The 15,464-nt window shown below is 40.7% G+C and overlaps 2 protein-coding genes across 3 annotated transcripts in view; both read left to right on the forward strand.

Annotated features, from left to right (window-relative positions):
• The window catches only part of LOC136944155 (tumor necrosis factor receptor superfamily member 11B-like), a 45,280-nt gene extending 31,394 nt beyond the window's left edge, over positions 1–13,886 (forward strand). Inside the window, exons 1-5 of one of the 2 annotated variants that reach the window (XM_067237798.1) lie at positions 4,531–4,660; positions 8,189–8,558; positions 10,629–10,844; positions 11,544–11,768; positions 11,969–13,886. In XM_067237798.1, coding sequence (XP_067093899.1) covers positions 4,613–4,660; positions 8,189–8,558; positions 10,629–10,844; positions 11,544–11,768; positions 11,969–12,357 — 1,248 coding nt within the window. In that variant the 5' untranslated portion in view covers positions 4,531–4,612 and the 3' untranslated portion in view covers positions 12,358–13,886. Of the gene's footprint in view, positions 1–4,530; positions 4,661–8,188; positions 8,559–10,628; positions 10,845–11,543; positions 11,769–11,968 lie in introns of those variants that run through there. The other variant, XM_067237800.1, reaches the window with a different exon arrangement.
• On the forward strand, positions 13,569–15,341 carry LOC136944162 (tumor necrosis factor receptor superfamily member 11B-like). Its single transcript, XM_067237809.1, has 4 exons — positions 13,569–13,604; positions 13,845–14,220; positions 14,500–14,682; positions 14,822–15,341. The coding sequence occupies exons 1-4, from the start codon at positions 13,602–13,604 to the stop codon at positions 15,127–15,129; spliced, it is 870 nt and encodes a 289-aa protein (XP_067093910.1). The 5' UTR covers positions 13,569–13,601; the 3' UTR covers positions 15,130–15,341.
• Positions 15,342–15,464: the final 123 nt, after the last annotated feature.

The following is a 15,464-nucleotide window of genomic DNA, read 5'->3' on the forward strand; positions in this document are numbered from 1 at the left end:
TTGAAATGCAGACTGGTTTGATTCCCGGCAGGAATTGTGTGTAAAATGGTTCATTCAATCCTGAAACTCACAGTATGAAACACATCCTGAGGATTTTGTTACACTACAAATGACTTGACCTTACTGATGTTGTAAATTAACCTGTGCCATTGGAAGCTGCTCCATTGGAGTAAAGCTATGATCTAACCAATCCTAGTGTTTATTATGGCCAAGCACATGTGAGAATCGTTCCTGAGCACATACTGTACCATATTGTAAGTATAACAATACACAGATACTTACTCAGTCTATAGTCTCACTTATTCAGAGAACATGGATTCACCACATGTTTTTCTCACTATCTGTCACCCAGAACATTAAGCATAATCGTAATCTGACCAGTCACGAGGGCACACTACTCTGATGGCTTGAGGAAACTTGATGTAAAACACTCACTGGACAGGATTGTAGTCTTTCACAGGGTTTCCCATAAATTGCAAAGAAAACAATGCACATGGAAAGCAATCGCATCATCTGACATCAAGCTTTCAGGTCAGGGTTAGTTCTTCCCAAGATGCCATTTGACTCTTTGCTTTGACTGGCAGACGTTCTGAAGCTGGGAGGATGGTTAGCAAGCCTCACTTATGGCACTCCTCAATGCACATGCCCCATATTGATTATTTTGGTTGCCTTTTGTGTCATTCCATCAGGCACAAATAAAGTGTCCATTAGATTTATGTCTGAGATGCCCAGAGAATGAGAGAGAGAGCAACACAGGATGAAATTAAAACTCTGTGGTGAACCGCAGTTGAGGCAGGGAGGATAGCTAGAGAACACTATAACGTAGATCCACACCATGCAGCGGATGTAGATCCACACCATGTAGCGTTGATACACACCATGTAGCTGACATAGATCCAAACCCTGTAGCTGACGTAGATCCACACCCTGTAGCATAGATCCACAGCATGTGGCTGATTTAGTTCCACACCATGCAGCTGACGTAGATCCACACCCTGTAGCGTAGATCCACACCATGTAGCTGACATAGATCCTCACCATGTAGTTGACATAGATCCACACCCTGTAGTGTAGATCCACAACATGTAGCTGATGTAGATCTAAACCCTGTATCTAACGTAGATCCACACCCTGTAGCATAGATCCACAGCATGTCGCTGACGTAGATTCACACCAGGTGCTGATGTAGATCCACACCATGTAGCTGACGTAAATCCACACCATGTAGCTGATGTAGGTGCACACCATATAGCTGATGTAGATCCACACCATGCCCGACTGGGATGTGGGCACCAGCTGGTCCACTTTTACCATGTCCTGCCTCAGTGGATCTCTAACCAATAGTATTCCTGTAAAGTGTGTACGTTTCTAAAGGAGTAGGATTTGAAATCCTAGAAGTGAGGCCATGCTTCAGTTCATGCTGTACACTGGGTGAAATGTGCCATTCTTTGACATGGTGGGTTTCACAAGACAACCTTGATATGTCATGTTGGCAGGTTTGATACATTGCTTTTTGGTTACAAGCTACAGAAAAAAAACCTTCCCTGCCACGATTGTCAGGAGCTACGCATACATTTCCTGCAAATCACCATCTTTTCCATAGCAGAATGTAAGGACACACCCTGTGTAGCAGATCAGCCAAATTACATTTGACCTTTCAGATTAGGGTTATATTACTTATGAAATCATACATCTATGGAAGTATCTGTAGACACCGACACACAAAGATCAAAGAGGGCCAAGTAGACCTAATGAATTGTCCTCTTTATTAAATATTACAAATTTCAGAAGGAAGAATGACAATTAAATACATTTTGGAAACAACTGTGTGTCGAGCTGTTTTTTCGATAATGGATGCTGTATTGTGCTTGGATCTGTCAGCTCATGGAGCACAACAGCTTATTGTTGAAGGCCACAATACAAGCTTCAGTTGCGGTTCCTCTCTTCATCCATTTTCAAGGACTGTTATGGAAATAATAACATTTGGTTAGCTTTGGTGGCTAATAAAGATATATTGGGAAGCTGAGGGCTGAACAGAAAGGGGGAGGGTTGGGGGTGGGAGCTGAATTATCCCACTCATATTGACTGACTATATGCAAATGAGATAGCAGGTGTATCTACCACTCCCTTCTTTACGATGCTTTGTATGTAATCTCTTCATCTTTTCGCTTGTTTTGTATTTAAATCAGAAATTGCTTGTTCAAGTTTTTATCTCTTAGCCGTTTTCCCCTTTCCACTCAAGACTGCCATGGTAAATAAGAATATGCTTTCAATTACTTGCCTCATTAAATAAAGGTTAAATTGACTGAAGAAAACATTTTTATGACAAATTTAAAGTGTCTAATCCCTTTTGTTTTGCTCTTGAACTTCCAATTCTAAAAGGAAGAAAGAATCGCAGATTTTATACCCACACAGTGTTTACCTCATAAGTCAATAGACTGTGAAAATAATGTCAGCCACTAAAGAGCCCAGCATTGTGATTTATAGTTGGTGTGTGGCTACCAGGTTTTGGCTTGGTAGAAGTGGAATGGTTTAGCTGTGCAGTGGTTTAGCTGCTCAGTGGTTGGTTCACCTCTTCACACCCACATTTCCTTACTTGGAGAGAGTGAGAGTGTGTAACAGTCATTGAAAGCAAGAAGAATAGAAATACACCAGACATTACCTGTGGTCAGCCAATCCACGCGTCAATGAAACTGCAGGGGTGTGTAATGTATGTGTCTGCGTGTGCAAACCTATTTGTGTAAGTGTGTGACGTTTTGGTGGGCTCTGACCTTTCTGTTAAGATTTCTCTCTTGGCCTGTCGAGAGCAAGAGAAGGCTATTTTCTCTGTGGCTATGCGTAGACATAAAGTCTTCTACGTCAAGCTTCCCTGGAGCTGTCATAAGTCACTGCTGATGTCTGTGAGTAGGAGGTGGCAATGTATGATGATCGCATCATCAGGTTTTGGGGTTAAAGCACCACTTGTATTAATTCTACAAGAAATACAGGCAATCCATGTACGTTAGTGACAACCCACATGCCGTACTGACTGAATATCATATAAAGTAGAACATTGCATGTTGACTCAAAATAACATTTTAGGACTCATAAACATCTTCACATTTTTCATACTCTGAGTTAGTTTCTCACCATCACTTTGACAAGATGTTACATGTGGACGTCTGTTCACACCTTTTCTCTCCAGGATTTTTCTGTGTCAGTAGTGCATGAACAGAGTAGCAGGGACTACTGTTTGAGCGATAGGACTTGTAGATTCATTCATTCATTACATTTAGTAGACGCTCTTATGCAGAGCGACTTACAGTAAGTACAGGGACATTGACCCCGAGGCAAGTAGGGTGAAGTGCCTTGCCCAAGGACACAACGTCATTTTGCATGGCCGGGAATCGAACCAGCAACCTTCTGATTAATAGCCCAATTCCCTAACCGCTCAGCCATCTGACCCTGAGATGAAACAATTAAATCTAGATTTTTTTATAATTACCCTCATTCACTACTATAACTGCTTTAACGTGGACATAGGAAATTACTATGTACTATTTACATTTACATTTAGTCATTTAGCAGACGCTCTTATCCAGAGCGACTTACAGTAAGTACAGGGACATTCCCCCGAGGCAAGTAGGGTGAAGTGCCTTGCCCAAGGACACAACGTCAGTTGGCATGACCGGGAATCGAACTGGCAACCTTCGGATTACAAGCCCAATTCCCTCACCGCTCAGCCACCTGACTCACTATTTGTTAGTCACTTTGGATAAAAGTGTCTGCTAAATGAAGATAAACATGTATTATGTTAATAAGTATTGAACAGAATCCATTCTATCTATCCTGATTTAATAATGAGCTATGAGGAATTGATTGGCTGATGGAAGTTAGTTACTGTATTTCAACAAACAGGCATATATTGTAGGTTGTTGCCAGCCTCTACAAAGTTTAAAAATCAGTTTAGAAACATTTTAATGGATCCAACAGTCTACAAATGTCAACCAGAGAAGGGCACATAGTCTGGAAGGGGTTACCTATTCAGGACTTGTATCTTCAATCAAAGGCATTTGGGAGGACAACACAAAGAATACGTACTTGTAATCTTTGAACTCAAATAAAACTGTACCTGCAAATTGTCATCCAAATTGTAATTATGTATGGTAGAGATGATTAAGGGAGCAATAAAGACAGAGTGAGTAATCCTCACTGAGACTGAAAGACTCAGTGAGGTGAAACATATTTCACCATCACACCATCTTATTGGGTTTACATTGGTAGCCTGTAGGTATACAGTTTTATTGACAAAAATAAAACATCAAAAACAATACTTCCTCTAAATATATATATGTATATATATATATGAACCTGCTTGACATAATGTAAATACAATACATAATTCATTTAATTGTAAGTAAATTACATTTCATTTATTGAGAAGGGCTCCTTCAGTTACTGTATGTGAGTAGCAACCCAATCACAGAGAGGATGCTCTTATTTTAAGTCTGTGGAGAGAGCGCACCCCGCTAATGGAAATGCCATCGAAGTGGGTGGGCACACTTCCCTCATCCCCACTGCAGTATAAGTATGGAAACGATACTTTCCTACCGGAGTTGATTTTAGGAGAGAGATGAACGTACGGATAATGAAATCACATCCAGCGATGAAACTGTTTGTGGTGAGTAACTTTGGCCGATGCTAAGTTTGTTTTCTCTTGGGAAAACAATTGCTGCCCTTAGGCTACAGTAGGAGTTGGGTTATTACTTGTGAATGCCTTCTTTTTGGGGACAATTTCGGCAAGTTAACTCATACTATATGAACAGTATGAATTTCGCTCGTGGATTAAACAGTATCAATGAATTATCAATGTTTACTATAAAATATTGTCTATTTCCGTAAGGATCCAGGTACAGTAGGCTAGCCTGTCGTTTTCAATTATAAGCGATGTATTTTTTATGACCAAGATGCGTACCAATCGTGCGTGATTATTCTGACCTGCTGTCACAACGTACATCGGTTTACAATATCAGTCTTTCACTGAGTTATAGCCTATAGTTTTGACAGTAGTTTAGATGTGCTATGTAATGTTGATAATTTGCATTATAGCCTAATTCACTTTACATTTTGAGCAACTTGATTTTAAAACTATAAGGAAAGAATGTAGTATACTGGATGTAGCATACTGCGTGAGCAAAAATCAATGGGTGAGAAAATAATTATAGCATATTGTTTATTCTTATTGGAATTATAAATCTGTCTGTGTCTGTGTCAAAACATGCTCATACATCAATACACAATCACATTTTTGTCAAACTAACATTAATTAACTAACCAAACTACATTATGTACCTGCTTGATATGAAGTTGTGTTATCTTTTTGACTTCATTTTATGATGTAATGTAGACCCTAAAGTCATAGACCCCCTTAAATTGTATAATTCCTAGATTCAGGTGTGTCTTACTATTAAAGTGCCACAACCCCTATCCTGTGTTCGCTGAATTGGAGCCTTTGGATACCAGTTACTTCCAGGTCTGATGTGTTTTGCATTGCCTCCTGTCACACCATTTGCATGTGATGTTTTGTGTTGAGATGTGAATCAGAGTACAAACTGAGCTTAGACTATGTGAGAGGAACAGTTTTACCTTTTTGAGATAGATAAAGAGATAAAGAGAGATGTTTTTTTGTGTGTGTGTCTGTGTGTATGTGTTTGTATGTTAGCCTCATTTGACGTCAGGCTAAAAGTGAGAGTGTACACATGCATCCTCCCACAATAGTCATTTCAGCTTGCTTGATGTAAATAATGTATCAGAGTCTGTTATCTCTAAGTTCTTTATCTTTATGCCCTATGTTCCAGGATGGCAGTTAAGTCTAACTTCCCTAAAAAAAGCCGCTCTCACAGAGATCAGAGTAGAGTATCAAAGGGTCACATACTGTATATCTGCACAGGCCGATGCCCTGTTTATTAAAAAAGGAACACTCCTGAAAAGAAATTGAAGTCTAGCTTCCCCTTTTCAACTGCTTGAGATTAGGTGCTGGTCAGTGTAGTCGTTCTGTCTACAGCAATACTAATAACAAGGTGTGCAGGTGTGTGTATAAGAGAAAGAGATGGAAAGAGAGATAAAGAGATAGAGATAAAGTCCTATGTCACGTCTGCGTGGGAGTTGCTGTGAAAATGTATTAGCATGGCCAATGCAATGCAAATGACCAAAGAGGAATTTTATCAACTTGGTCAAATGGAAAGGAATTTAATCAAATGATGTTGCATTGCATTGGCTGTAATTTTCCAGTGTAAACAGATAAAACACAAGAACATTTTCCTAGTAGTTCTTTTAGTTATTTGTTTATTTGTGCACACAAGCAGGCGTAAATTGAATGGTTACTGAAAGAAATAGTGTGAATCTGAGTTTAGCAGTGATGGTTATTTAACCTTACAAGGCAAGCCGGTGGTAGCAGAGGTTTGGGAGTATTACAGGTAGAGATTAGGAGGAGGACATCCTGTGACCCCAGGAACATCACCATAGATGTGTCCAAGAGCATTAAGACTCATTAACATAAAACAAGCTTTCATGTCATGAGGCTTGTGTATGTACAGTTTAGCTGTATATTCCTTTTTCAGAGAGGACTGCAGTGCTGGGTGATGCTGGGTTTCCTGTGTGATTGTACTGAACAGGTGGCTTTGTTATAGGAAAACCAATAGCGCACAGGTGGTATTTGTAAGTGTGTGTTTGTGTGTGTGGAGGGGGGGGGGGGGTCTGCATGCACATGTGCCTGTAACTGTTCTTGTGTGTGTGTCCATACCTGCTTTGGTATTATGCTCTTATCTTGCTGGATTAATTATCTGCAATCAACATTCAGCACGTCAAATCCCACGCAGCAAATCAAAGAAAATGTAGGATTTAAAAACACTGAGATTTAAAAACACTGAGTTTCTCTGGAGTAGGCTGGAGTCTAGACAGAGCGCAAAGTGTTACTATCAGCTATGAATTGGGTTGTATAAAGTTCTGTTTAGATGGTAAATCACACCCTAAAACCCTGTCCTGTGAAATTCATATAATTAGTGGTCTGAATGCTAACAAACTCAATAGCATCTCCCAGAGCTCTGGGTAAAGAAACAATCAGTTCAGTGAGATTGAGGGAATGTCCTGTATTTCAGCATACTTTGAAATCAAACATTCCTCTCCAGGCTGGCTACAGGCCACTGAGACATCCTCTGTAACTTTCCCTCTGATCGTTGGAACGGTGCAATTATGGTTGTTTGATGCCCAGTAGCAGCATGTAATTTTGGTTTGCAGCCATCGACAGATGCTAACTTCTAAGGAAACACTGAAAAGTGAAAAGTTCAACATCTTATTTACTGCTTGATGATTTTAATTTGCATTTATGAATGATAAATCAATTTAAAGGACTTAAATACTTCATTCACCTGTAGGGGTGAAATAATTCACATGATAATGAGAGGACTTGATTGGTCAGGCCTGCTTAAAGTTTGATGTGGAGAGCAACAGAGTGGTCGAGTTAGCAGGGAAACTGATGTGGAGACAGTGGTCATGTATTTTACAGGACGGGGGTCTCTGTGAAATCCCAGTAACCTTTCCTTTGGCTTTGGGTGAAGGGCAGGGCATATATGGAGAAGTGAGGAAAACTGTGTTCTCAATGGCTTTGGCACACATGGTGGTGTGTGTGTGTGTGTTGGGGGGGATGGGGAGGGTGAAGTCCACACATCAAATTGCTTTTCAACGATGTGCCGCCGTGACATATAGACCACATGTAACAGACCTGGCTTCTGACTTTATGGCGACAGTATGGGGAGTCAACAGGATTTTTCAGGGTCAGGATGTTATTTGTTGTTTTTTGGTTCCATTTCCAAGTGTATTTCACACTTTTGAAAAGACAGTATTGAACTGCCATGATTCCGTACTTAAGAAAGGTGTTTGGTGTAAGTTTTTTCCATTTGAAAATGATTTGGCTTTATCCTTCAGAGTATTGAGCCGTGTTGTCAGTGACATAACTAGAATGAAACATTGTAAAAACATGCAGTTAAATGCTGATGTCTTTCTGTCTCATCTCTTCCTCCTCCCCCTTCTCTTCTCCCCCTCCTCTCACCCTCTATCCTACACTCCACCCCTCCTTTCCTTTCCTCTCCTCCCCCACTCCCCTCTCCTACCCCCTTCACCCTCCTCTTCTCCTCTTCCCCTCCTCTCACAGCTCTTCACAGCATCCCTCTCTTGGGCCTTCCAGCCAGCACCACGCCCCAAGTATTCTCACCTTGACCCCCTGACCTCTGAACTCCTCCAGTGTGACCAGTGTCCTCCCGGCACAGCTGTCCGACACCACTGCACTGCTGACGAGCCCACTATCTGTATGCCGTGCCCCGAGCGCCGGTTCTCAGACGACTGGCAATGGGGCGAGTCGTGTCAGCGCTGCACATCTGTTTGCAAGGAGAGACAGCTGATGAAGAGGGAGTGTAATAGCACCCACGACCAGCTGTGTGAGTGTGGACCTGGGTTCCACCTTGTGGTGGAGTTCTGCATCAAACACAGCACCTGTGCACCTGGAAATGGAGCTGTCAGTCTGGGTATGTTTGTCTGCGAACTGTCCATCCTGTTTTTTGTGCTTTTGTGTTCTCTTCTTTCATGTGTGTATGAAGCTCACTTACACTAGTTACTAACTTTAGTTTGTTGTCTTTTGCCTAATTCAGTCACCCAAAAGTGTGGTTACTGTTCACTGTATGTAACTTCATATTAAAGTGGTTAGGTAAGTTATGAGTTAGCTTGTTTGATTCTGATCATGCTGTTTCAATGGGCCCAAGATGTAATCAGTTCTTTCTTATAGGGGCTGTGTGTATGTGTGTGTAACTGACACCTTCTAATTAGGAAGAATAACACTGCCCGCTGATATTCAGAGAAAATTGACATCCTGTTCTGCATGTGTTCTCACAACCCAACCTCTATAAGATTATTCTCCTGCAACCGTAAAACTCTATAGCTGCAACGGTATCATCTTGACTTCGTAGTCCTAATTCTTCTTGTGTATTCATCCCAAACTTCATCCCATTCGGTTCTAGTCTGAGAGTTGGACTAGTTCCTCTTCCAACTTTCACAAGTGACTGTTCTTAACAAGGCATTTGAGTCAAAGGACAGTATTTTTTCTACAATACATGATGATTGGAGATTTTCAGGTCACTAAGTAGACATTTCTCCTCTCTGTCTGTCACATCGATTCCCATTCGAGAGAAGAGTTTTACAGTATGCATATTTGTCCTTCAATTACATTACCAGAAAATAAACCCCTACATTTATGCTTCCAAATGTAAAACATTCATTCTGTATACTGCAAATAACTTGTAACCAAAGTTGGACTGTTTCTCTCTCAAACTTTGGGTGTGGTTAAATTGTTATACCTTTTTCCAGGAGGGCAATGTAGGTCTTGGTAGTGTTGCTGTAAAATCAACTGTTGTGTCACTTTTGTGATTTATGTGTTTTTGTGAGAGAGATGTGAGAGAGAGAGAGAGAGAGAGAGAGAGAGAGAGAGAGAGAGAGAGGGAGAGAGCACACTATTCACTGTTGCAGGCAGCATGCATACAATGCAACTTTGTCATATAGTCATAGCTTGAACTGGGACTGGTTCGTAGTGCTCCTCTGTCATACCTTCTCCATGGTTGATCCCTTTTCCACTGTGTATTGTGCTGTGAATACCCAAATAAGCATGCTGGTTTGCCAACTGAGTAATGTTACCATGTAGTATGTCATAATGGCTGACTGACTAGTATGGGTATTGAGACACATCACATAACTTGTATCTGGATGTGAATGACTGGAAACAACAGTTTAGGTCCTTCCTCACATCTCACAGAGGAGTGTTTGGCTTGCTCTGGCATCATCATCTTAGAGTTATTGTGGTTTTGAGACTAAAAGGCCAAACTGCTAACCAAAAACATCCTTCCATCCCTGGCTCAATCCTTTCTCCTCTAGATCGCAGCTCTCTGCATGGCTAAAGGAAATCCTAGTACACCAGCATTGTGTGTTCTATGGAGACTGAAATTATATATACAGGGTCTGCCAATCTGTGGAGAAAGGAAGTTTCAAATGGTTTATACATGGTGTAACAATGACCATTGTAACTCGAATGTCCAATAACATACAGCACGTGGATCTCAGGGAAGTCTTCAGTAGTTTAGTGGTAGATTGGAGCTTCCCAAAGATTTAGGACACTCAACCACCCCACCTGTTTCATAAAGGTCAAACCCAATGCATGAAGAACTGACATCTCTCCTGTCAAATAAAGAAGGAAGATGTGGTTAACGCCTCTTCTGAAAAGGGATCTGTGAATTGTAACTAGAGAAATGACAGTGCATGGAACACATTTGGAAACAGGATATAGAAATGTCTAAAAAAAGAATTGTGTCAGAGATACTGTTTGTTAGCAGATAGTATGAACCAACTTGGTTTCTGTCAGATGCTTTGTAAGATGACCTTCATGGCAACAGACGTGACTGCATCATGACAGGCTGGAAAGCTAACAAACTGCTCACTGCTGTATTTACACAACCAAAATGTGACACAACCTAGTTCAGGTTGACCCTTTTTGATGTTTTATCAGCGGTTCTCAAGTTAATTGTCCTGAATGGTTTGTATTTATGTTGCAGGCACTCCACAGAGTGACACCGTGTGTGAACCTTGTCCCCAGGGCTACTTCTCCAGTGTGGCCTCACCCACAGAGCCCTGTGTTCCCCACACAAACTGCAGTGAGCTGGGCATGAGGAGCCTGCGGGCTGCGAGCACCTCCCAGGACAGCCAGTGTGAAAACCAGGCCAAGAGCACAGACCTGGAGTGCTCCAGACAACACATGCTCTGCCAGACAGGTGAGTCTTCCTCACCCTACAACTACACATAATTAAGGCTGATGCTAGCTCAACCTATTCAGAATAGCAACACTGACAGGACTAAGGAATTGGGAATCAGAATCTTTGAGCCAAATCAAGTGCACAGAATAGTTTGTAGAAATGTTGGGATTGGAAGTGGACAGCCCAACAATTTGTCCATGAAGTGGAGATTCATATGAACAACACAACACTGACTAACCACTGGCATAATTGACCTCCCAAGAACATAGAATCTGAGCAGTGTCTCTTCACAAAAACTGTTCCTCCAAACTTCTTTCAATTTCAGTTATTAGATTATTTGCAATGAATTCAATATTCATCTTGTAATTAAATGTAAAATTGAAAGCAGTTAAAAGTTTTGAACCAATGTGTAGACAAGATTTGGGAAATGTGGGTTTCTTGATGTCTGTCTGATTTAGAGTACATGCAGGAAATGAGCCAGTTAGCCTTTTGTGTAGAAAATACACACACACTCATGGAAACACAACCAAAAACACACACACATAAGTGGAGTGACGTGTTACCCATCTAAATGACAAACGCATTCTTCAGGAACAACTGATAGTTCAAACATTACTCAGTATTACAGAACATGCTATGGCACAACGTGTGATAGAGCCAAGGTCATCTGTGGTCAGTCAAGTCTCTTAGTTCTTAATTCTCCCTCCCTCCCTGCAGACGTCACTCTGTGTGAGGAGGCCATCTTCCAGTCTCTGGCGTCCCTGCGTCTGTCTTCTGTTCCCCTGGAGCACCTGCTAGACAGTTTACCGGGACGCAAGGTGGACAGGAAGAGCCTGGAGAAGCTGAAGAAGGCATGTAGCCCACAGCAGCTGCTACTGCAGTTGCTGCTTCTGTGGAAGGAGCAGAACAAAGACCAGGACAAACTCTATGGCATCATACAAGGTCAGACTTAAATAAACATATTCAAAAGGGCACCTCTTTCAAACAATTATAATTTTGTGTACGTGGAGCAAAAATATTATGTGCCTTATGAAAAGAGGAGAGAACTGTAGAGTAAATTGTAAATACTATTTTCAAAGCTTTCTTGGAATATTGCATTTCAATGTGCTGATGTTAATCGGATTCTCTCCTTTTTCAACCAGGTGTCAAACACTGCGAGAGGAGGTTGTCCCGCTGTACGGAGCTGAAGAATCTCACCCTGAATGACCTCATGGTCATCAGCAACAGCTTACCTGGGGTCAAGGTGTGCAAGGAGGATGTGCGTGCAGTGGTCACTTCCTGTTCTTCCCAACAGTACATCCTACAACTACTTCACCTATGGAAGAGACAGAATGCAGGGGTGGAGCTGGCCAAGGGTCTGTCCCACTGTCTGAGGACTCTACGGGGCCAGGGCTCTCCGCGACACCTTCTCAAGAGCATCAAGAGGATCAGCCGCATCATCAGTAGCTCGTCCATACACAAAATGTATGAGATGTTCCTCAGCATGGTTCAAGATAGCCCCTGCTTCAAAACCAAGCCTTTCAATGAATAGTAGTTAACCACAGGACTGGGTTGCGTGAAGATTATTATTTAACTGATGTAAATACTCTGGATAAGAGGAATGAAGGGAAGGGAGGTTATCTTGCTTCTCACCGTTTAACTTGGAAGGAGTTCCTTTCATAATGAAATGTACCCCTCCGCTATTTTGTTTTTGGACTGCTGACATTGAAACTGTTTTCACTTTTTATAGGATGTCAGCTTCTTATGAATGTACAAAGGAGTGCAATTATTTTCTATTTAAAATGTTCTACTTTGATGAAATTGTTAAAGCTTGTTTTTATACATTATCACAAAACTGGATACTAAAGGCTAAAAGTTACATGTTTGACATTGTGTGTTTGTGTTTCATGTTGTGTAAGCATCTTTACTGTGCATTTGCTGTGTGACTTTGTGAACACTACGCCAAACTACCGCCAAACTATCAGAATAAAAATACTTTTCTTAGAATAGTTGTTCCCTCTACAATGTTACAGCTTGACTGATACTAGTATATTCACTGACTGTTTTACAGCAAGCTTGCTCAACATGTAAGTGCCACTGTGTTTGTCATTGGGTTATATTTACACATGAAACAATACTTCCACATTCACAAGTATAAGATAACTCCTCTCAATAGAGTCTATCTCCCATATATTTTTCTCTTTTTGAGAGTACAAAAGGTGTGGGCTTATCCCGCAGTGACTCTAATTAAAGCAGTGATTCTCTTTGTCCTAAGAAATAATCTGCGATAGTTGACAGTTTAGAAGTATGCATCTCATTAAAAAAATAAAAAAGAATATTTCAGATTTTCTTCATGTGCATACCACATATGGAATTATACAACTGCAATACACACTGATCACTGTTAATACTTCAATATTCTGACACAATTATCAGCTATACTGTATGGGTTAAATTGAAAAACGTCCCAAATATTATTATTTTTTACATATAACTTGTAAATATTACACATTTTATCTCAACCACACCTTATGCAAAACAAAATAGTATTACAAGGAAGTATCGCTACATCCTCTTGGTTGCATTTCAATTTGTTGTATGTGCACACAGACAAACACCAGCTTTCACTTTCCCCTATCCAAGGAAGTGATTTGACCTTTTGGATAGATATAATCCCTTTCACTTCTGTAAATGTGTATTTCCATTTGGCCCTGGCCTATAAAAAACAAAGATGCACCTTAGTCAAATGCATCAGAAGTCACTGTGGAGGACATCCTACATACCACCCACATAAACATGGTGAGTTGAAGATATGGCTTTTCTGATAAAGGGAGAACTCGCTGAAAGCATAAATGCAATGACATTCCACAATACATTAGTCTTCCAATGATGCAATTTATCATAAGTTGATCTATGATGGTTTCTATTTGTGGACGACTGAATTTAACTTTTAATTTGAATAATATCGTATAAATAATAGTATTGTAGTAATACATTATTAAATTATTTGTATTATTAATTTGAACAATTTATCCACAGTGGTTTCTCATTGTTCTGATGTTTACCTTTATGGAGTACATCGGTGGGACTACGAGCTATGAGCACCTAGACCCTGTCACCGGGCAATCAATCACCTGTAATCGTTGTCCAGCTGGATATCACATGTCTGCTCACTGTACCGCAACCTCACAGACAGAGTGCCACAGTTGTCCAACTAACCACTACACAGAGTACTGGAATTACCTGCCCAAATGTCTGTACTGCAGTACGTTTTGTGTACATAATCAGTTTATAAAGGAGGACTGCTCATCAACCCACGACAGGGTGTGTGAGTGCAACGAGGGCTACTACTGGTTCGCAGACATGTGTATCAAACACTCAGAGTGTCCCGCTGGCTACGGTGTCAAAAGGAGAGGTACAAAAGATAGATATAGGTCAAATACTTGAATGTAATAGATGCGTTCACCGGTTTAATTGAAATCAAGTTTACCTCAACTTGAGGTCCTCAAGTATTTAACATTACATAACAATTACGCCTATGTGCTGATTTCTCACACCATGGCTCAATGTGTCAACACACTGTGAATAACCTAAATACAAGTTCAGAGTGTTTCTGAAATAATTAGAAGTTGAGTTACATTACACTTAAATTGTGTTACCAATCCAGGTAAACAATGTACATTTCTCCTCAAAGGTACCACAAATTCGGACACGGAGTGTAAGCGGTGCCAAAAAGGCTTCTTCTCCTCTGTCTCATCCTCGCACTTGGAGTGTGAAAATCACACTAATTGCGCTTCTCGTGAACTCAAAACCATATTCAGAGGCACAAGCAGGCATGATAATACTTGTTCCTCTTGTGAAAATGTTACTGATCGAGGTAAGCTTCACAAAGATAGCAATTTTGAATTATTGATTGTAACTCAATGTTTATATGGCGTTATTAGGGGTTTTGAGTTGTTTGCAAAAATTCTCTCTTCCTCTAAAAATAGACTTTACACTTTTTTCCCCCTGGACAGGTGACATGACACATATCAGAACTATCCTTCTTCACTTCTTCTCTCATCAAAGAATCCACCAACCTAAAATGAAAGAGCTGCTCTGGAGGTTCTTGCTCCCACATACCAATCAGCAGGTCCAGATACAGTTGGACAAACACTTTCCCAGACAGAAAGAGACAATCCTCAGTCTGATCAGGCAGTGGATCAGACAAGCTCCAGAGGAAGACCTCAAGAGATTCCCTGAATGGCTGAGGAAATCCAATCTAAACCACATAGCTCAACGACTAGAGAGGAAGATTAGAATTATGGACCAGCGTTGTCAGTAAGTCTAGTCTCAGCAGTAAAATGTGGCAAGACTTTGTGTTATTACTCTTACTATTGTAAACTGATCAAAGGACCATGTTGACATCAGAACTATATGTTGAATATTGGATACCGATTTTCCTGAAATAGCAGTCTGGTTTGATTGATCACAAGTACAATGAATGTCTCGTGTTTGTTTAGTCTCTAAATAAGAATTTAACATTAAAATACTACCCATGACAAAGTTTGGCATACATTATAACACAAGTACATGTAGTCATAGAAACAACAAGTCACTCCAGTTCCTTTTCCGTCCTCTCTATGCCAATGCCTCATCCATATTTAACATCTTCCTTTC

This window comes from Osmerus mordax, chromosome 6 (assembly GCF_038355195.1).
Source record: "Osmerus mordax isolate fOsmMor3 chromosome 6, fOsmMor3.pri, whole genome shotgun sequence".
Lineage (NCBI taxonomy): Eukaryota > Metazoa > Chordata > Actinopteri > Osmeriformes > Osmeridae > Osmerus > Osmerus mordax.

Bases quoted from the DNA above. Each gene is read 5' to 3' on its own strand.
- LOC136944162 (XM_067237809.1), top strand. The intron at 14,221-14,499 runs GTACAAAAGATA...TTCTCCTCAAAG, and splicing joins CTACGGTGTCAAAAGGAGAG to GTACCACAAATTCGGACACG. The intron at 14,683-14,821 runs GTAAGCTTCACA...CCCCCTGGACAG, and splicing joins TGAAAATGTTACTGATCGAG to GTGACATGACACATATCAGA.